We start from the raw sequence: 21,643 nt of genomic DNA on the forward strand, positions 1-21,643 counted from the left end.
GGCGAGGAAGAGTGGAGACATGGAAATACGTGTCCATCAAGTCTAATGCTGCAGACCAACCCAGAGGACGAACGCACCGGAGGATGCGCTTCTGCGTGAGCATTCTGAACGGCAGCTTGTGCAGACAGCGGTTCAAAACGCGTAGATCTAGGATTCGCCGTGACCCACCGCTCTTTTGGGCACGATGAAGTGTGGGCTGTAAAACACGCTCTCCACTTAGTAGTCCGAAGAGCTTAGTCGGTGGCGGTGCGAAGCTCATAAGCCTGGGTTGGACCCACCCTCGTGCAGCTCGGCCAGCGTCTGTGCTTGGTAGCGTTGGTAGGTGGCTATCGCATGCAAGGCGGAAGCAGCCTGGCCCGCAGCCTTGTAAGCTCTAGCTCCGAGGGAGGCAGATAACTTACAGGCTTTGGATGAAAGATGCGCGGATTAACCGCCATCGCGCACTCAACCTGAGGAATCGCCACATACCCCCTGGCTGTTCCACCGTCAAGAGTGGTGAGGGCGGAGGGACACGCAGCACGAGCAGAAAAAAGTGCCCTTCAAGACCGCGTGAGCCTACTGTGCGATCTTTACTGCGTAACAGTCATGGCATCGCAATGACAACATGAACTTCCCGCGAGCAGCGTATTAACATGCTGGACCCCCCAGGCATGCAACGCAGTGCCCGTGCCCATCATCCGAGGACAGGAAACCACCGCATCCAGAAACACACAGTCAGAGCGCCGTCCTGAAAAGGACGTGCTGCACGACTGTGTTGCTTTCTTTGTGAAGTTGCAACTTTATACGCACTGCTCTGGTGGACCAGACCCAAAGAACGCCAGGCAAGGGAGAAACCCAGCTCGACCGTCTGCTGCTGCGTGTACACACTCTGGACAGGGAGAATGCTCTCGTTCGCTCGGAATCGCTGGATCACAGCAGGAGGAACCCTCATCGACTCGATCAGAAAGTCTCTGAAGCGAAAAGGATGGCGTTTGCTCTCTCCAGGTGTGCTTATAAGCTAGGATAATTGTCAATGAAGCACACCTGTGCAAGCTTACGCTGCCAATTCATTGCATTCATTGGCCCGTTCAATACTCTTTCAGACAAGCGGCTTCTGAACCGAATCCTCCCATATGTGGATTTTCCCAAGATCAAGTCCACTGTATAGCACTGAAGTTCCCCAACCGAAGGGGAACCAGCGTTGTTTTATAAAACTAAATGTATTTTAAGGGTTCTTTTATAATGGTGCTCTGTGCAGTCTAATAAATAACACAACATGTTTTCCTGTTTTCTATAAAATGAAACGGTTCAATCCAACATGAACCACAGCACTGTGACTGAAAGCCCTTTAAACAAAATGTAGCAAAGATGGTCTGCATCATTTATTAAATAAACAGCTGGAGAAAAGAAAAACAATATTTTGCAATTTTTCAAATTTGGGATTGTAATGTCTTTGCATGTAATTTGAAACATATTTCTATTTGACAAAGTCAAAAGAAGAGAGATCGCCGCTCTGCCATACAGGATATCAGGTAAGACTGAAAAAAAGTGTTTATTATTATTATGAGTCAAAAACAAAAGGGACTTTCAAAACATCAGTTAACAATTAAAGTGTTATAAGTTTTTTGTGCACATTAGAAAGTGTTTAAGCAAATAAATAACAATCATAGATTTTGCCATGATTTACAGAAGACACCCACCAAATTCTCACAACAATTTTCTGTATGTATAAAGTATAAAATCTTTGTATTAAATTAAACCCAAAATACTAACTAATTGTAACTTTAAATCTACTTTTCCACTGTCCTTAAAACCAATAGGTTTTACTCATTACTTTTGTAAAATGTGAAATTGCTAAATTTTAAGAAATTTGCAATCTTCACTATCCTTTTATACATTTTAATAAGTGCAGGCCAGAATGTTTTGTTTCATTTTTACATAAGTTTATTTGTCATGACAACTCAGAGAGATTTAATATGGTAATAAATATTTACATGGCAATGTTGATGTGTTTGGTCTTGGCAGAATAAATCTGCTACGCAGCTGCTACTTTGATTTTTATGGCAAAGAAAGTACAGAGACCTGCTACTGCCAGTATATTTACAGACATGCCGTCTGAGAATATAAATCACACCTGCTGCAAACATGATATACAGTTGAAGCCAGAATTATTAGCTGCCCTTTGATTTTTTTTTCTTTTTAAATTATTTCCCAAATTATGTTTAACAGAGCAAGGAAATTTTCACAGTATGTCTGATAATATTTTTTTTCTGGAGAAAGTCTGTTTTATTTCGGCTAGAATAAAAGCAATAAAAAAAAGCATTTTAAGTTAAAATTATTAGCCCATTTAATCTAAACATTTTTTCATCACTATACAATAACTTGCCCAATTACCCTAACTTACCTAGTTAACCTAATTAACCTAGTTAGGCCTTTAAAATGTCACTTTAAGCTGTATAGAAGTCTCTTGAAAAATGTTTCGTAAAAGAGTATGAACTATCATCATGGCAAAGATAAAATAAGTTAAAGAAATGTAGCTGCAGTTATAAAAATTGTTAATGTCTTTGCATGTAATTTGAAACATATTTCTATTTGACCAAGTCACATTAACTGTTATTTTGTTGGATCAAACGATTCCATAAATCTCTCTTCAAAAATATATAACACTGTTCTAGTTATTGTCAGAATGGTGGCACAGTGGACACGATCCCCCACAGCCCAAAGACATGCACTATAGGTGAATTGGGTAAGCTAAATTGTCCGTAATGTATGTGTGTGAATGTAAGAGTGTATGGGTGTTTCCCAGTGAAGGGTTGCAGCCGGAAGGGCATCCACTGAGTAAAACATATGCTGGATAAACTGGCAGTTCATTCCGCTGTGCCGACCCCAGATTAATAAAGATACTAAGCAAAAGAAAAATGAATGAATGAACAAATGTTCTAGTTATTTTGGATATTTTAATGAGAACAATCATCCATATGGTGCCTTTAATGAGTTTGTGTTCTAAAAACAAAGATGTGTTTATAGGAGACTGTCTCTGCCACATCTTAAAAATAAACCCACAATAATTGATATTTTCAAATTTTCTGTTAAAATCTTGCAATTCTGACTTCATTTCTCACAAATCATTCCTCACAGTTTAATTCACAATTGTTTACAACTATTGCAAGTAGAGTAATCGCATTTGTAAAATAGACAAAAACTTGTTTATAAACTAAATGATTCCTGGTTAAAATAATTTATGATTGTTGGGGGTAGGGGCGAAGCAGTGGCGCAGTTGGTAGTGCTGTCGCCTCACAGCAAGAAGGTAGCAGTTGGCGTTTCTGTGTGGAGTTTGCATGTTCTCCCTGCATTTGTGTGGGCTTCCTCCGGGTTCTCCGGTTTCCCCCACAATCCAAAGACATGCGGTACAGGTGAATTGGGTAGGCTAAATTTATATGAGATTGCAGCTGGAAGGGCATTCGCTGTGTACAAACGTGCTGGATAAATTGGCGGTTCATTCCGATGTGGCGACCTCGGATTAATAAAGGGACTAAGCTGACAAGAAAATGAATTTCTTGGTGATATGAATGTTGGTGAAAATGAATGTTGGTGATATGGCTTTGTAAAGAAACGCAACACGCCTTTTAATCACTTTCAATCTGTTTGTTACAGTTTTTGCAAATGTCTAGTTTTGGATTTTACACAGAGATGAATAAAGTTATAAAGTGTTGGTCTAAAGTTTGTGATTTTAGGGCCCTATAATGTCATTGCCGTGCAAATGAACAACCAAAATGGCGTATCTTTTGTTTATACATGTCTCCTCATCAAATGTTCTCAGCAAACTCAATCTAATTTTTGAACCTAGTAGAACTGTTGTGAGTATTGTAATTGATCTTGATGAACGGTTTGTCATGATTGAAAGAGTGGGAATAATGTGATCATTTTGGTGTGATATCCAGCATCTACTTTAAATCAGTTCGATTATCAGATGTTGATGGGAATGTGGGTGCGGTTGTAATAAAAGTTACCTTGTCCACGTGGCCCAGGTTATTCGGTCGATCACTGCTTGTTCAGTGACTTGTTTACCAGAAGGCACCTCGTAGACTACACGTTTATAAGCACCAGTGGACAACTAAAGAGAGAAACACATACAGTGAGAAACTATGTATAGAGCTTATCTAAAGCAAAAACACTGTAGGTTTTCAAATCGAAAAGTAGATGAAATATAAATTAAAAAAGCTTTACAAGAAGGATAAGATGGAGCACAGTTGTCAAACTCACTTGCTGGAGGGCTGCAGCTCTGTACAGTTTAGTTTCAACTCTAATTACACACACCTGGGGCCCGTTTCAGAAAGGAGGTTAAGTGAAAACTCAAAGTATTTTAACAGAGAGAAACTCTGGGATTTCCGTTTAAAAATGGTAGGTTTGTCAAACTGGGGAAAGCAGGGTAAGTCAAGTCTGTTTCTGAAAGAGAGGTTACTTCAACTCTTTTTACGACGAAGAGGTATTTCTCGCCTCAGCCTTGCAACCACTTATATTATTGCTCATTTTGAATATGCGCCTAAAAAATGATTGATAGAAAGCTTATGATGCACATAACCTTTAAAAATACGCATAAAAAACATATGCGCATAACTGAGTAGGATAAACGTTATATTCAATAAGAAAATATGTGCATAAACTGCGATTGAAACTCTTTTACTAAACAAATTCGAGTATGAGCATTAAAAAAAAGGTTATGAGAGATGATGATAAAAATGTGTGTGAATAGACAAACCAGCAGGCTGAGCACACTGTAGAACATCGGAAATGTAGTTTTGGCCATTCTGAAACACCTTGGGCCCATTTCAGAAAGGAGGTTAAGTGAAAACTCAGTTACCATGGTAACTTACTCTGTGAACCTAACCTGGTCAGGAGCAGGTTTTATTCTCTAAACTCTGAGTTTCTATTGGTCTCCTCCCCTTTTTTAAAGACAAAGCTGTATTTCTCACCTTAGCCTTACGTTTCCATCCACCTATTTTTCTGCTCATTTTGGATATGCGCATAAAGATGATTAATGGAAGCGTCATGATGCAGATGACTTTTAAAAATATGCATTATAAAGCATATGGGCATAAATGAGTAGGATAAACTTTATATTCGATAAGAAAAGATGTGTATAAACTGCGATGTAAACACTTTTACTGAACAAATACCATGTGCATTAAAAAAAGGTTTGTTATATAGATGATGATGAAAATGTGTGTGAATAGACAAACTAGCAAGCTGAGCACATTGTAAGATATCTTAAATGTTGTTTTGGTCATTCTTAAACGTATTAACCTTTTCAGTTTTAATTATATTATATTATATTATATAATAATATATTATTAATGACTTCCAGAGCGTCTGGAGCGTATCAAGAACGTCTGTTCTGCTTCCATTAATATCATATCGACTTTTATCACTTGATCAATAAGAGGCAGACGCACAAGTGCACTTTTAAATCTATTAAAACTGATCAACGTTTATAAAAGTGGGAACGTGTGTAAAAATTAAATGTCACTGTCACCATCCTGCAGTTTGTCTCCATTCCCCTAGAGGTACCCGTGTTTCCCCTCTGTATTTGTTCTTCCTCATGTGTTCTTGTTTACTTAATTTAGATCACCTGTGACTTGTTCCAGCCAGTGTATTTAAGTTGTCACTTTGTCTGTGTTCCTCACTCAGTGTTTGAGTCATCTCTGGTGAACTTGCCTTGCGTTTCCCTTGATCTCCTGAGCTACGTCTAGTAAGAGTGTTTTATTTTCCTTGTTGCTGACTGCATTAATTATCTGTTTGTTTTCTCCCCTCGTGGAGTTTTCTTTTCATGTTTATTATACTGTTAGAGTATTTTGTATACCTCATTCTGAGAAGAACCTAAGTTGTCTGTTTTGCTACCTCATTTTTGAGAAGAACCTAAGTTGATATTTTTTTTAATAAATCCTTGTTTTCTGGATTCCCTCTTGGAGTGTTTTCGTTTGGGTCCAACACGACTTCCTCTGTGGCGTAGTGGTATACACATCGGTTTCCACACCAGAGACCCGGGTTCAAGACCCGGTCGTGACAGAAACACCGAGTCAAACATGGACCCAGAGGCACTCAGTACCAAAGATCTGTTGGCAGTGATTGGCAGTCATGAAGCTTCGTTCCAGCGTCATGAAGAGGTTCTCCGTCGTCAAGAGGAGGTGATGACAAAACACTCAGAGCTCCTTGCTGATGTCACGTCGTCCATTCAGCAACTTTTTCAAAGCCTTCCTGGGGTTTCTTCTCCTGCTTCTCCTGCTGCACCACCCCTAAGTACCAACAGTCCTCCCATAGCCCCGACTTCCACCCCCCAAGCCATTCTCAGGAGATCCTAGTTCCTGTCAGGGATTTCTCACCCAGTGCTCTCTCACTTTTGAGCTTCAGCCCTCAAGTTTTCCCACTGACCGCTCAAAGATTGCTTATATTATCACCCTTCTGACTGACAAGGCATTGTCTTGGGCCTCTGCGGCATGGGAGTCCCAGCCTAGTTATTGCCAGTCATACACAGCCTTTGAGAAGGAATTCAAGAAGGTGTTCAATCACCCAGTTAGTGGACAAGAGGCTTCCAAATGTCTCCTTACTCTCCGTCAAGGTCCTCGCAGCGCTGCAGACTTCGCCATTGAATTTCGAACTATTGCAGCAGGTAGTGGATGGAATGACGAGGCCTTAAGAGTCTGCTTTCTGGGCGGATTAGCTGAATCCATTCAAGATGAGATGGCCACCCGGGAACCAGCCAAAGACCTAGAATCCCTTATTGATATGGCCATTCGCCTTGATATTCGCTTGAGAGAACGGAGAATGACTCGAGGCAGAGCATCCCAGTCCCAAACTCCTGTTCACAAACCTGCATCTCCAGTTCATGCTCCACCAGTCAGACTTTCCCCAGTCAATGAACAAGCTCCCGAGCCTCCAGAAGATATGCAGCTAGGTCGTTCCAGACTCTCTCCCAGTGAACGGGACAGACGGATGAGGGAGCGACGATGCCTTTACTGTGGTATGTCTGGTCATTTTCGATCCACTTGTCCAGAACTGTCGGGAAACGAGGGTCCCCACCGAGTTACAGGAGGACTGTGATGGGGAAAATAAGAGTTCCTCCTGCCAACACCGTTCTAGCTCTCAAAGCTATTTTGTCCTGGGAGAGTCATCAGTTCCCAGTCCAGGCAATGATCGATTCAGGGGCCGCTGGTAATTTCATAGATCTCTCCTTGGCCAAGAAACTTAAGATTCCTACCCACCTTCTCCCTCATCCCCAGTCAGTAACTGCTTTGGATGGTAGACCCCTTGAACCCGGCAAAATAACTGAGGCCACTCAGTCCCTGAAGCTTACCATTGCTAAACATCAGCAGGAGGAGACTTTCTACCTTATTGACTCTCCCGAGTATCCGGTCATTCTAGGTCATCCCTGGTTGCACAGACATAATCCCCATATCAACTGGTCTACTGGTTCCATTCTAGATTGGAGTCCTTCATGTCACTTCACCTGTTTTACCCAGAGCCTCTCTGCCCCTCATCCCGAGCCTCAAGATTATGTAGATATCTCTCAAGTTCCCGCTGTCTATCATAAGTTTAGGGCAGTATTCAGTAAGTCTCGAGCCACCTCTTTGCCACCTCACCGCCCATACGACTGTGCAATTGACCTACTCCCCGGTTCCTCCCCTCCTAGAGGCAGAGTCTTCTCCCTATCTCCCCCTGAACAGGCTGCTATGAATGCTTACATCCAAGAGTCCCTGGCAACTGGCATCATCCGAGCCTCCACTTCCCCAGCTGGTGCTGGCTTCTTCTTTGTGGGGAAGAAGGATGGGGGGCTTAGGCCTTGTATAGATTACCGAGGTCTTAACAAGATAACCATTCGGAATCAATATCCCCTGCCTCTTATGGCTACTGCCTTTGAGCTGCTGCAGGGAGCTTCCATTTTTACCAAGCTCGACCTTCGCAATGCCTACCATCTGGTGCGGATACGGCAAGGAGATGAATGGAAGACTGCTTTTAACACCCCCACAGGCCACTATGAATACCTGGTGATGCCTTTCGGCCTTACCAATGCCCCTGCCGTGTTCCAGGCACTTATCAACGACGTCCTCCGAGACATGTTAAATATATTTGTATTCGTTTATCTGGACGATATACTTATATTTTCCAAGTCCATGGAGGAGCATGAGGGCCATGTCAGCAGGGTTCTCCAAAGACTCCTTGAAAATCATCTCTTTGTCAAGCCAGAAAAATGTGAGTTTCATGTTTCCCTGACTAAGTTTCTTGGGTACATTGTCACCCCTGGTCACCTGGAGATGGACCCTAGTAAGATTAAAGCTGTTCTCAACTGGCCTATTCCAACCACAGTAAAAGAGGTGCAACGGTTTTTGGGCTTTGCAAACTTTTACAGGAAGTTTATCAGGAATTTCAGCTCAGTTGTGGCTCCCTTGACAGCACTGACAAAGGGAGGAGGAGTCAAGATTGAATGGGGCCCTAAAGCAGCGGCTGCCTTCCAGGATCTCAAGGGTCGATTCACCTCAGCTCCCATACTCTCTATCCCTAATCCAGACATACCCTTTATGGTAGAGGTGGATGCCTCAGATGTGGGTGTAGGAGCCATTTTATCACAGAGGAATGAGGATGGAAAACTACACCCCTGTGCTTTCATGTCACGTCGCCTGTCTAATGCCGAGCGCAACTACCACGTGGGGGACCGAGAGCTGCTTGCTGTTAAGTTGGCCTTGGAAGAATGGCGCCATTGGCTTGAGGGCGCTCGACATCCTTTCCAGGTACTTACAGACCATAAGAACCTAGAATATCTCCAGCAGGCCAAGCAACTGAACCCTCGGCAGGCTCGATGGTCTCTGTTTTTCAACAGATTTCAGTTCATCCTGACTTATAGACCCGGTTCCAAGAACCTTAAGCCTGATGCCTTGTCCCGAGCCTACTCTCCAGAGACACATGAAAAACCTGTTTCTTCTATTATTCCTAGTTCAAGGATTGTTGCCCCCCTCAGATGGGATCTGGAACAAGTGGTCCGTAAGGCTCAAACCAAAGAACCTGATCCAGGGAATGGACCGTTGGGGGCTCTATATGTCCCTCGAGCAGTGCGAGCTCAGGTCTTGCAGTGGGGTCATGAGTCTGTATTGACCTGCCACCCAGGTAGTTCCCGTACTTTAGAATTCCTCCGACGTCGCTTTTGGTGGCCTTCCATAAAGGAAGATGTTAAAGGTTATGTGGAGGCCTGCCAAGTATGTTGTCAGGGAAAATCATCACACCAGCGACCTCAGGGACTGCTCCATCCCTTACCTGTTCCCCACAGGCCTTGGTCACACCTTTCCCTGGATTTCATTACAGGACTTCCACTCTCCCAGGGCAACACGGTCATATTGGTTGTGGTGGACTGATTTTCCAAGGCTGCCCGGTTCATTCCTCTGCCCAAGTTGCCATCGGCTAAAGAGACTGCTGAGCTCATAATAAGCCATGTTTTCAGAGTTTTTGGCATTCCCCAAGACATTGTTTCTGACCGAGGTCCACAATTTCTGTCCAGATTCTGGGGAGCTTTTTGCAGACTCTTCGGAACCACTGCCAGCCTATCATCTGGGTTCCATCCTGAGTCTAATGGTCAGACAGAACGAGTTAACCAAGATTTGGAAACCACTCTACGGTGCATGGCAGCCAATAACCCCACCACTTGGTCATCTTACATAATGTGGGCTGAATATGCCCACAACACCCTCAAGTCCTCAGCCACCGGACTTTCCCCTTTTGAATGCCAATTTGGTTATACCCCTCCATTGTTTCCTGAGAAAGAGGTCCAGGTGGGAGTTCCCTCAGCCCAGCACTTTGTTCGACGCTGTCGACGAACCTGGAGGAAAGCTAGAAGCGCTCTCCTTCGAACCTCCCTGAGATACCAACATCAGGCTAATCGCCGTCGTCGAAAGCCTCCTACTTTCCGGGTTGGCCAGAGAGTCTGGTTGGCCACTAAGAACCTTCCACTCCGGGTTGAGTCGAGAAAATTGTCCCAGAGGTTCATTTAGAATAGCCAGGAAAGTTAACCCTGTTTCTTATCGTTTGTATCTTCCTCGTTCACTTAGAATTAATCCCACATTTCATGTTTCTTTATTAAAACCTGTCTTGTCTTCTCCCTTTGCCCCCCCTCGCAGACCCCCTCCACCTCCCAGGATCATTGACGGCCAGCCAGCCTACACGGTCCACCGGATACTGGACTCCAGGAGGGTCCAGAACTCACTTCAGTATCTGGTTGACTGGGAGGGCTACGGGCCAGAGGAGCGCTCCTGGATTCCTGCCAAAGACATCCTGGACCCTAGTTTAATCCGGGAGTTTCATACCCAGAGGCCAGGGTGTTCTGGTAGGAACGTCAGGAGCCGTTCCTAAAGGAGGGGGTCCTGTCACCATCCTGCAGTTTGTCTCCATTCCCCTAGAGGTCCCCGTGTTTCCCCTCTGTATTTGTTCTTCCTCATGTGTTCTTGTTTACTTAATTTAGATCACCTGTGACTTGTTCCAGCCAGTGTATTTAAGTTGTCACTTTGTCTGTGTTCCTCACTCAGTGTTTGAGTCATCTCTGGTGAACTTGCCTTGCGTTTCCCTTGATCTCCTGAGCTACGTCTAGTAAGAGTGTTTTATTTTCCTTGTTGCTGACTGCATTAATTATCTGTTTGTTTTTCTCCCCTCGTGGAGTTTTCTTTTCATGTTTATTATACTGTTAGAGTATTTTGTATACCTCATTCTGAGAAGAACCTAAGTTGTCTGTTTTGCTACCTCATTTTTGAGAAGAACCTAAGTTGATATTTTTTTTAAAAAATCCTTGTTTTCTGGATTCCCTCTTGGAGTGTTTTCGTTTGGGTCCAATACCACTTCCTCTGTGGCTTAGTGGTATACACATCAGTTTCCACACCAGAGACCCGGGTTCAAGACCCGGTCGTGACAGTCACACATAATATTACTTTTTTATTCTACTTAAATATTCTAGATGTAAAATTATGCATTATCTTGAGCAGCTGTTTTAAAATGCTAACTGTCTCTGTTTCACTGATGCAGTGGTGTTGCTTTTTAAATATATGGTCATATTTGCTGTACTTTGCATGAGCAGATCAAGTACAGCTAGAGAAAGATCTCTTCTTTTTTTTTTTTTCAGATGTTGCCTTTATATTGTCACAGTGTGCACGCTTAACTCTGAGTTGGTCTACTCAAAGTTGATTGACCCAACTCAGATCAGCTGCTCTGAAACAAAAACTCTGAGTTTTTAATCTTTTGGTAAGTCAACTCAGAGTTCAAGTTTAAACTTAGAGTTGGTTGAACCTCCTTACTGAAACAGGCCACTTACAGTAACTGTTTCAGTATTAATGTATATTATTAATGACCTTTAGAGTTTCCAGAGCGTCTGTTCTCCGTGTCTTAAATGCCCCCATGTGTTCATTGTGTGTCAACATTGTCTTCTGAAGCGCAAGTACATTTATTAAATAAAGAAAAGATTCACACAGCTTCTTCTACTGCAGCAAATTTTGTTTTTACTGTTGAAATTTGGCGCCAGTTAATCAGCAAGTGTCGATTTTGTTCTCTTTGATTTGTTGGATGGAAACGTTGCTTTATTTGCACGTCTTTTATTTGTTATTCCAGTTTTGCACATAAATTTAATTAACATTTTTGGATGGAATCAAAGCTATTGCCTATATTTCAGTCACACAAAGAACAGTTATGTACGAGAATGGCTTGTCCTTTTTTAATAAATAATTAGCTTGAATTCACTGTCCTTCAACATGTACTGTAACTAGATTCATGGGATTATTATTAGTTCTAAAATTATTTTTTAGTTCTGCTTACATTCTAAATGTCATATCAACCTCTATCAAGTGCACTTTTAAATCTATAAACCTCTATCAAGTGCACTTTTAAATCTATTAAAAATGATTAATGTGTATAAAAGTGGAAACGTTTATAAATATTATATAAACGTCACACATTACATTACTTTTTTATTATACTTAAATATTTAAATACTTTAGATGTAAAATTATGCATTAACTTGAGCAGCTATTTTTTCCCATGCTAACTGTCTCTGTCACTGATGCAGTGGTGTATTTGCTATAACTTTGCATGAGCAGATCAAGTTCAGCTGGAGAAAAAAATACTGATATCTTTTTTTTTCAGATGTTGCTATGGTCACTCGTAATATCTGCGCTCCATTGATAATGCCTTTTTATAGTCAAGGTGCATGCGCTTAACTTTGAGTTGGTCTACTCAAAGTTGATTGACCCAACTCAGATCAGCTATTCTGACACCAAAAACTCTGAGTTGATTTACAGAGAGATTAAAAACTCAGAGTTCAAGTTTAAGGAGTTCAAGTTCAGTTGGTTGAACCTCCTTACTGAAACAGACCCCTGGTCAAATTAATTGAGTGCTTTAGGCTTGTTTAATACCTATAGATAAGTGTGTTGAAGCAGGGCTGGAACTTAACTCTGCAGTGCAACTGCCCTCCTGGAATTAAGTTTGACACACCTGGCAGAGCATGGATTTTCTAAAGCATTGGATTAATGTTGGCAACTGGTAGCAATTGATTTCCACAGTAGATTTTTCTAGCTTTGTGTGTCAATGTCTAATTCTCCAAAATATACTTGGTGTTCAACAGAAAAAAAGATTCTCAAAGAGGGTTTGAAACCTCTTAAATGTATAGTTAATCTAAAAATGAAAATTATGTCATCATTTTTTCATCCATTTACTCATATTCCAAACCTGTTTGAGTTTCTTTCATTCTGTTGAACACATGGAAAAAATACTAAAGACTTTGGGGGGAAATTCTCTAGTATGTTTTAGTCCTGCTACTGATGTCAATGGCTGCTTTCTTTTGAGTTCAAAAGAGTTTCGAAGGAAATTCATAACATTTAGAACCACTAGAGTGTAAATAATTGGTGAGGAAATTTTCTTTTTTGAATGAAATATCCCTTTAGGGGTTAAAAACATAATATTAGGTTTTTTAGTGTATATTATTTTTTATAGTATATTGATTCTCTAATTAGTAACACCCAAAAACAGCTGAAGAGTACCTGCACAAAGCAGCTGTCTGCAGAAAAGTCCATCTGCATGACAAAGCTTGGGATGTCCCGACAGCAGTTGATGCGGTTCAGCTGTGGGCCTAAAGTCAGGTCATAAAAATCCACAGCATTCTCACTGGAACCAACAGCCAGATAACGCGAGTCTGGACTAAACCTGAAACAAAAGACAGGTTTAATGTTGAGTTATACCATGTTAACTGCAGAATTAAATACCATTCTCAACAACACAGTAAAAACAAAGGTTGATGCCTTTAGTATTTAAAACTTCATATGTTAAAATGAACTCTATTTTTTACTTTGCAGGGGAAACATGACTAATTAAATCCTTCATAGTAATACTTTATGTTAGTGCCTAAGATAAAGTGTTCCATTTTCTTGTCTGCACAAAATATATTTACAAATGTAATTCAATGCCATCCATAGAGACAATTGATTTATTTTGACAAATAACTTTTGTCTAAATAAAATTTCAAATATGGGTGGAATAATGCTACTTTATAATTCAGTGTAACATATACAAAGTTCTGTCATGAAACTCTGCATGAGCAAGCTGATCACCTAATTTGGACCGCAGGAGATTGGTTGCTGTTGTTTTACTCTAACAATATTTGCAACACTTTTTTTCAGTGACCCTCTTCCACCCCAGCTCCACCTGTGTTTAGATCTATGACATGGGTTACATATATACAGTTGAATTCAGAATTATTAGCCCCCCTAAATTATCAGCTCACCTGTTTATTTTTTTTTTCCAATTTCTGTTTAACAGAGAGAAGATTTTTTTTAACACATTTCTAAAAATAATAGTTTTAATAACTCATTTCTAATAACTAACTTAATTTATTTTTGCAATGATGACAGTTCATACTGTTTTACTAAACATTTTTCAAGAGACTTTTAAAGTTTAAAGTGACGTTTAAAGGCCTAACTAGGTTAATTAGGTTAACTAGGTAGGTTAAGGTAATTAGGCAAGTTATTGTATAGGGATGGTTTGGTTTGCTCTGTAGACTAACGAAAAAATGTTTAGCTTAAATGGGCTAATAATTTTTACCTTAAAATGTTTTTTTTTTTTATTGCTTTTATTCTAGCCGAAATAAAACAAACAAGACTTTCTCCAGAATGGCATGTCTGTAAATATACTGGCAGTAGCAGGTCTCTGTACTTTCTTTGCCATAAAAATCAAAGCAGCACCAGCGTAGCAGATCTATTCCGCCAAGACCAAACACATCAACATTGCCATGTACATATTTATTACCATATTAAATCTCTCAGAGAGTTGTCATGACAGATATATTTATGTAAAAATGAAACAAAACATTCTGGCGTGTACTTATTAAAATGTATAAAAAGACAGTGAAGATTCCAAATGTCCTAAAATTTAGCAATTTTACATTTTAAAAATGAAATGGGTAAAACCTATTGGTTTTAAGGACAGTGGAAAAGTAGATATAAAGTTACAATTAATTAGTATTTTGGGTTTAATTTAATACTAATATTTTATACTATATACGTAAAGAAAATTGTTGTGAGAATTTGGTGGGTGTCTTCTGTAAATCATGGCAAAATGTATGATTGTTGTTTACTTGCCTAAACACTTTCTAATTTGCACAAAAATTCTTGTAATGTAAGAAAAAAACGTATAACACTTTAATTGTTAACTGATGTTTTGAAAGCCCCTTTTTGTTTTTGACTCATAATAATAATAAACAACTTTCCTCAGTCTGACCTGATATCCTGTATGGCAGAGCGGCGATCTCTCTTCTTTCCCCAAATCTTGAGCGAGGTGACAAGTAGGATGATGAACTCTCCATTCTTCATGCCGATGGCCACCATGTCGCCCTCTGGACTGTAGCTGACGGTTCGTGCCGGATGACCGAGGTTCACTTTATTCAGCATCTTCTGTTGTTCCACACAAGAGCACATCTCAATCAGCTCCTTTCTCAGACTCTTTTATTTATTTATGATTAGGATATAAATTACCCTCTGTGAAATGTCCCAGAGGCGCACAGTGCCGTCCTCTGCAGCAGACAGGAAGACGTCCCGGGTCGGGTGGGCTCCAAGACCCCAGACAGGACCATCCATGTGACCGTTCACCAGAATGTTACATGCTGCGTTCTTCTCACCGACCTCAATGATCTCAGCGTTACGAGTTCCAACCAGAATCTTCCCCTTGAGAACCCAGCAGAAGGACAGAGAGGACAGAGCTAGTTTAACTGCTGCTCACTTGATGAACAATATTTTGTATTAATCATGTGATGATTAACCAGCATGAAGTTTCTCATGGAGGTAGCTAGTTAGGTCCACTTTATATAATATAATTTGATCAAAGTTGTCTTAAAATTGAATTTTAAAAATTGTATTTCAAATTTGAAACTTTCAATGTTTAATACTGTATAATATGGCATTGTTTTGAAATATCTATCTATCTATCTATCTATCTATCTATCTATCTATCTATCTATCTATCTATCTATCTATCTATCTATCTATCTATCTATCTATCTATCTATCTATCTATCTATCTGTTATTGTTGGGCAGGATTTTTTATTTATCTGTCTCTTATGGTTCACTAAAGTTGCTTTACGGTAACAGAAATATTGCAAAAATATTATTGCAATTAAAATGATCTGTTTCCCAATTTTTTTTTCCTGTGATGGCAAAGCTGATTTTTCTGCATTACTACTCCAGTCTTCAGGGTCACCTATCTTGTGTTTTTAAACACAAAGATGCATCCAGTTTGAATAAGTAGATACATTTCTACTGGAGCATGTTCATTCAGTTACGAAAATTAATATCTGCTGAACTTGTCGACTGAACAACATGCACCACAAGAGGTCCAGTAGTGCCCTGTCATGTATTGATTTTAATGTAAAGGTACAGAATTTGAGTCTGGATTTTTCATATGCATTTTGTCACGCACAGGATCTAATATGTATTTATAAATCTGAAAGAAAATACCAAAACCATACAAAAACGGAAATTTCACACAGTGATGCTTATGTTCTCTTCTCTCTTTGAAAAGAAAGAAATATTGTGTGTATTTAATTGATCCTGAATAGAGATTGGCAGTGTGTCAAAGATATGGAGACACACTCTAAAAAAGCATTAAAAAGATGAGTGGTGTGGACCAGGCATTCTAGAATACAAAGGGTTAAATTAGTAGTTTCATTTCATTTCATTTCATTTCATTTAGTCATTTAGCCGACGCTTTTATCCAAAGCGACTTACAAATGAGGACAAGGAAGCAATTTACACAACTAAGAGCAACAATGAATAAGTGCTATAGGCAATCTAGTTCTCATCCATTTGCCACAAACTTTATATTACACACTTTATTTATCATAAAGTTTTCTGTGCTGCAATTGGATTTATTTGTCAGACGCCAATCTAGATTTTGGCTTTCGCTTTGTATGCTGGCTGAGAAAACCCAATACAAATTTTGAAAGGCAATGTGTAAATGTGATTGCCACAACATGTGACTGACACAACATGAAGTCAATTTGCAAAAACTTTAGACATGTGTTCTACTGAACTTAAGCGTTGTACCTTTCCCCTGCAGACAGAGCGCACACAGTCTATGACCTGGCCCGTCTCCAGTCTGAAGGCTCTGCATCTCTTCAGCTCCTGATCCCACAGTTTGAGCGCACCGCCTTCCTTAGACCTGTAGAGGGCAGTCCGACAACACTATCAGTACCACAGCACCATCAGCGCTGATGCAGAAAATAAAAGACTTCAGTTACAAGAGTCAGTCTTACGGTCGTTCTTTTCCTCCCGTCACAATGAGCCCATCACGCAATGTGGTGTACATGGTAAATACAGGTCCAGTGTGAGCCTTAGCCACGATTCTCACTAGAATGTGTTCCTTCCATACACACACATCTCCACTTATGGTACCTGTAAATGTCAAGTTATTCTGAAAAGAAAACAAACCTGCACTAATCTAGTGAACTCTAAGAGAAAAACAGCACAGACATGGCAAAGCACAGCATTTCAACTCATTTTGCATCAAAATTGGTAAGTGTGGGCTTTTTTAAGGTATTAAATAAACTTTTGAAATTACATTTTCTTGTCGATTTAAGCTCTGACACACAAGTGCACAAACAAATGCACAGATAGCATTTTGATTAATTGTAGTGGGCCTCTCTGGCCCAAAATGCCAGGGCCGATTTTTTGCCCCAGTCCAACCCTGACTACAGCGAAATGAACCACCAACTATTCCAGCATGTTTATGCAGCGCATGCCCATCCAGCTGCAACCCAGTAGTGGGAAATATCCAAACATTCTAACATTCACACACTCATACACTATGGCCAATTAAGTTCAACCAATATTCACATATAGAGCAGGTCTTTGGACTGTGGGGGAAATCGGAGCAACCGGAGGAAACCCACACCAACACAAGAAGAACTAAAAGAAGAACTCAACACAGAGATGCCAGCTGCCCTAGCAGGGACAAACCAGCAACCTTCTTGCTGAGAGGCGACAGTGCTAACCACTGAGCCACTGTGCCAAGGCAGATCTTGTATGGGAGAAATAAAGTAAGCCCAATATATGTCCTGGTCAATATGCAACAGTTGGCAACTGTAAAGAATTCCAAGAAGTCATGGCTTACAGTGGTTTATTACAACTAAGGGATGTTGTAAGTGAAACATGACTAATTTTAGCGCCTACAACCAAATTATCTGTTATAAAAACTGGAAGTATTCACTAGGATGTTTTGTAAAGTAATGTTTTGCATTGTTCTGGAACAGAATGGGAGTTTTCATTTTGGGTGATTATCTCTCATTCTTTAAAAATAGTTACAATTAGAGCAGAATTTCATGTAGAAACAGAAGAATACTTACAGCTCCAAATGCCACTGAGAGCATAGTCTGCATACGGGCATCTTCAATAGAGCTGAGCACTCCTTTCTTACTGAGCAGAGCCCTTCCGGCCAGCGTCCAGAACCGCACATGCTTTATCCCCACTGATACAAACTGAGTGTCCGAATCAGGTCGGAACTCTGCCACAAAGATCCGCTGAGTGTGACCAGCTCGACTTGCTACTTTGGCACCTTCAAAAAGATTGCAAACATGTCACACAATTGATGCGCTGTATTATCTGCAAAAGAGTGCAGCTTGAACGATGCGTGTGGGTTGACTCGTACCTTCCTGCCACTTCCAGATGGTGAGGGTGTGCTGGGGGTCCAGACCCACAGAAAGCAGCAGTTTGCCTGTGGCACTAAAGCTTACAGAGCAAACGCCCCGAGAATGATGGCAGCGAAGCACAGAGAGGGTCTGTTTGTTCATGGCTTCCCACACGTGGATTGAAGGAGAGGTGGCTGCAAAATACACTTTACTTCATCACTGTTGCCTACATTTGTAATATAATATAATATAATATAATATAATATAATATAATATAATATAATATAATATAATATAATATAATATAATATAATATAATATAATATAATATAATATAAATGTATTTAAAATAATAATAAAAATAACGATTTAAGACTACTATTTTTTTATTTAAAAAAAGTGATCTAAGTATGTTAGTAACTCAGAGTATGTTATTCCTGAAATGAAAGAAACTCTGGGTTTTCCGTTTCGAAATAGCAGGTTTATCAAACTGGAGAAACCAGGGTAAGTCAAGCCTGTTTCTGAAAGAGAGGTAAGATGCGCTTAAACTACGATTGAAACACTTTTTTAGTACAAATTCCAGTGCATTCCATGTGAGTTCCAGGCTGAGCACGCTGTAAAACATCTAAAAACGTTGTTTTGGTCATTCTACAATCCCTTAACCGTTTCAGTATTTTTAAGAACAGTCACGTACGAGAAAGGCTTGTCCTTTTTAATGATAAATTAGCTTTAGAATTTAGAAATTTTATCTTCAACTGATCAATGTGTTTAAAAGTGGGAACTTTAAATTAAACATTTTCAACTGAAGATCAAGTCAAGGTTATATGCATTATTGTTTTGTCAAGTTTGTTGTAGAAAAAATGCAGTAGCTTATTTTATGTAATTTAATGCAATGACATCTGAAATTACTTCAAATTTACGGCCAATTCCCCACTTTTTCAAGTGAAAAGTTAATAAACGTCACACATAATGTTACTTTTTTAATTTTACTTTAAAATTTAAATACTTTAAATGTAAACTTACGCATTAACTTGAGCAGCTGTTTACCCATGTTACCTGTCTCTGTTTCACTGATGCAGTGTTGTTGCTTTTTTAAATACATGGGTATAATTGCTATAACTTTGTATGAGCACATCAAGTTTAGCTGGAGAAAGAAATGCTGATCTCTTTTTTCAAATGTTTTTCAAATGCATGCTTAACTCTGAGTTGGTCTATTCAAAGTTGATTGATCTTTCTTAGATCAGCTATTCTGAAACCGAAAATCTCTCGGTAAGTCAACTCAGAGTTCAAGTTTAAATTCAGAGTTGGTTCAACCTCCTTACTGAAACAGGCCGTGTATGTTTTGGCAACACATTTTTTTAAACAATAAATGATGTTTCTTACCTGACATATCACCAGTATCACCTAAGAGAACAACAACAACAGGGGTTAAAAATGGTTTAAGGAATATATTTCTCTAAAAAGATTTACATTTTGAAAACAAGAGTATAGCACCACACTGAAGTCAAAAGTAAAATAGTTTATTTATTTTTAATATAAAGAACATCGAAACACAAGCGCAATACATTTTTGGAAACAAAATCTTGATGGCACAACTTCTTTCATAACAAGACCTAAATGATCTACAGTACAAATAAGAATTTTTATTAATTTGCTTTTACTGCCAATTTCTAAACAACTTTTGGTAGCACCTTAATTTAAGCACCAATTCACACTATTACATACTAAGCTTATTACATGTTCATTACTAAGATATTGTCTGTTTATTAGTACTTTAAAATGTGATTTTATTTTACATCCCTAATACTACCATTTTTATTTGAAAAATTACCGTATTCTCTCGCTCACATATTGGCACCAAAATGTAACCCACAGGCTAACAAAAGGAGTAAGAAACAGACATCTCTGGAAAGTTTCTTTGCGAAAGGGAAAAAGGCCCAGTGAAAGACCCACAAACTGCCTTGCAATAGATCCACAACCCATTTATCAACAAATCAGGTGAATCCACCATGTCTGTGCAGGAAGATCAACTACTGGAGATCCCAAATGATAGCAGTCTTTTAGAGGTCATTGGCATATTGCGTATTTTCTAGAGTTCGCACAAGTTTGTTATTTTCAAAGGAGGTGCGAGGCGTGATGTGCTCGTGCCTTTCAGACACACTCAGCTGAATAACTGCCATCAGCGCATTGGCAAGAACGTGACAAGAGCTGACCGATCAGCTTCAAATTGTATGAAATATACACATCTCGGTAGACTAATCATCTCAAATACAGACCACCCAAACAATGCAGTGCCGTTTAATTGTCTCCATAAATAAACTTGTCTCAGAGTTGCAGGAATGCTTTGTCAGGTTGTCAACCTCTGAGAAAACGGTTGATGGTCGCCTAGAAACCTATGAACCACCCCCTCCCCCATCCCTCGGTCTGCGTTTAAATTGTCAAGCGTTGACCAAGCGTTGAAGGTAATAAAAAGGTTGGGGACCACTGATGTAGGGTAAAATAAAAAACATATCAATGCAATGGTATTTCAAACTTCTTTTTTCCTAAGAATGACTAGCAATTTCTCCATGGGCATATCTAGGAATTGATTTATATAACGGGTGTGAGGACAAGCGATAGGTAGTTGCAGTTCAATTAATGGCCACCGGGTTAGCTAAGAAAAAACTAATATCTTATGTAAATGTTAAAAATATTACATTAATTCATTCATTTTCTTTTGACTTTCAGAGGTCGCCACAGCAGAATGAACCACCAACTATTGGGGCATATGTTTTATGCAGCGGATGCCCCTCCAGCTGCAACCCAGTACTGGGAAAACATCCATACACACTCATTCACACACTATGGCCAATTTAGTTCAACCAATTCACCTATAGCGCGTGTCATTGGACTGTGGGGGAAACTGGAGCACCTGGAGGAAACCCCCACCAACATGGGGAGAACATGTTCAGAATTTCACAAAGAAATGCCCCAGCTGTGACTCAAACCAGCGACCTTCTTGTTGTGAGGCAACAGAGCTAACCACTGACAACTGTGCCACCCTTTAAAATAGTACATGCTTTGCCAAAATATCTAACAGTATTTCAAAGTAATCTAATTTCTCATAAAATTCTTCCCAGTCTTATTCTCTGAGCTATTCCATGTTTTATATGTTTATGTTTTATGTTTATGCCATTTTATAACTCTATAACATGCCATGTTTATTTTATAACTGTAATGTTCGCAAAAACCCTGGAGACATCAAAGTGAAAATAGAGCATGAATGTTTTCACAAACATACCTACTTGGCCAGTTGCCACCACATTGGGGAACTTTGGATGCTGATTTATAGTCAGGCACAGAATGTCATCACTGTGTTCCAAATAGAAACTCTGACAGGCTGATGGCAAACAAGCAGGAAAAATAAAGATGCTCAACAGCATTTCTGTCACGACTTTGTGTTTGTTTAAAAGAACTCCATAAATAAAATCCAT

General features: G+C 39.8%; 1 protein-coding gene across 12 annotated transcripts in view; it reads right to left on the reverse strand.

Annotated features, from left to right (window-relative positions):
- Positions 1 to 21,643, reverse strand: part of eml5 (EMAP like 5) — a 247,936-nt gene that overhangs the window by 14,264 nt on the left and 212,029 nt on the right. For 5 of the 12 annotated variants that reach the window (XR_015513746.1, XR_015513745.1, XR_015513750.1 and 2 more), the window contains 9 exons: positions 21,451 to 21,549; positions 18,191 to 18,389; positions 17,889 to 18,097; positions 16,800 to 16,957; positions 16,591 to 16,705; positions 15,024 to 15,212; positions 14,770 to 14,942; positions 13,038 to 13,200; positions 3,990 to 4,093 (listed from right to left, as the gene is read on the reverse strand). Coding sequence is in view for 3 of the 12 variants with exons in the window: in XM_087290991.1 (XP_087147117.1) it covers positions 3,990 to 4,093; positions 13,038 to 13,200; positions 14,770 to 14,942; positions 15,024 to 15,212; positions 16,591 to 16,705; positions 16,800 to 16,957; positions 17,889 to 18,097; positions 18,191 to 18,364; positions 19,554 to 19,574; positions 21,451 to 21,549 (1,405 nt within the window). In the remaining 9 variants the exon portion in view is untranslated. Of the gene's footprint in view, positions 1 to 3,989; positions 4,094 to 13,037; positions 13,201 to 14,769; positions 14,943 to 15,023; positions 15,213 to 16,590; positions 16,706 to 16,799; positions 16,958 to 17,888; positions 18,098 to 18,190; positions 18,390 to 19,553; positions 19,575 to 21,450; positions 21,550 to 21,643 lie in introns of all 12 variants that reach the window. The other 7 variants (XR_015513744.1, XR_015513742.1, XR_015513748.1 and 4 more) reach the window with 2 other exon arrangements.

Source organism: Danio rerio, chromosome 17, assembly GCF_052040795.2.
Source record: "Danio rerio strain M-AB ecotype USA chromosome 17, GRCz13ab, whole genome shotgun sequence".
In the NCBI taxonomy this organism is placed as follows: Eukaryota; Metazoa; Chordata; class Actinopteri; order Cypriniformes; family Danionidae; genus Danio; species Danio rerio.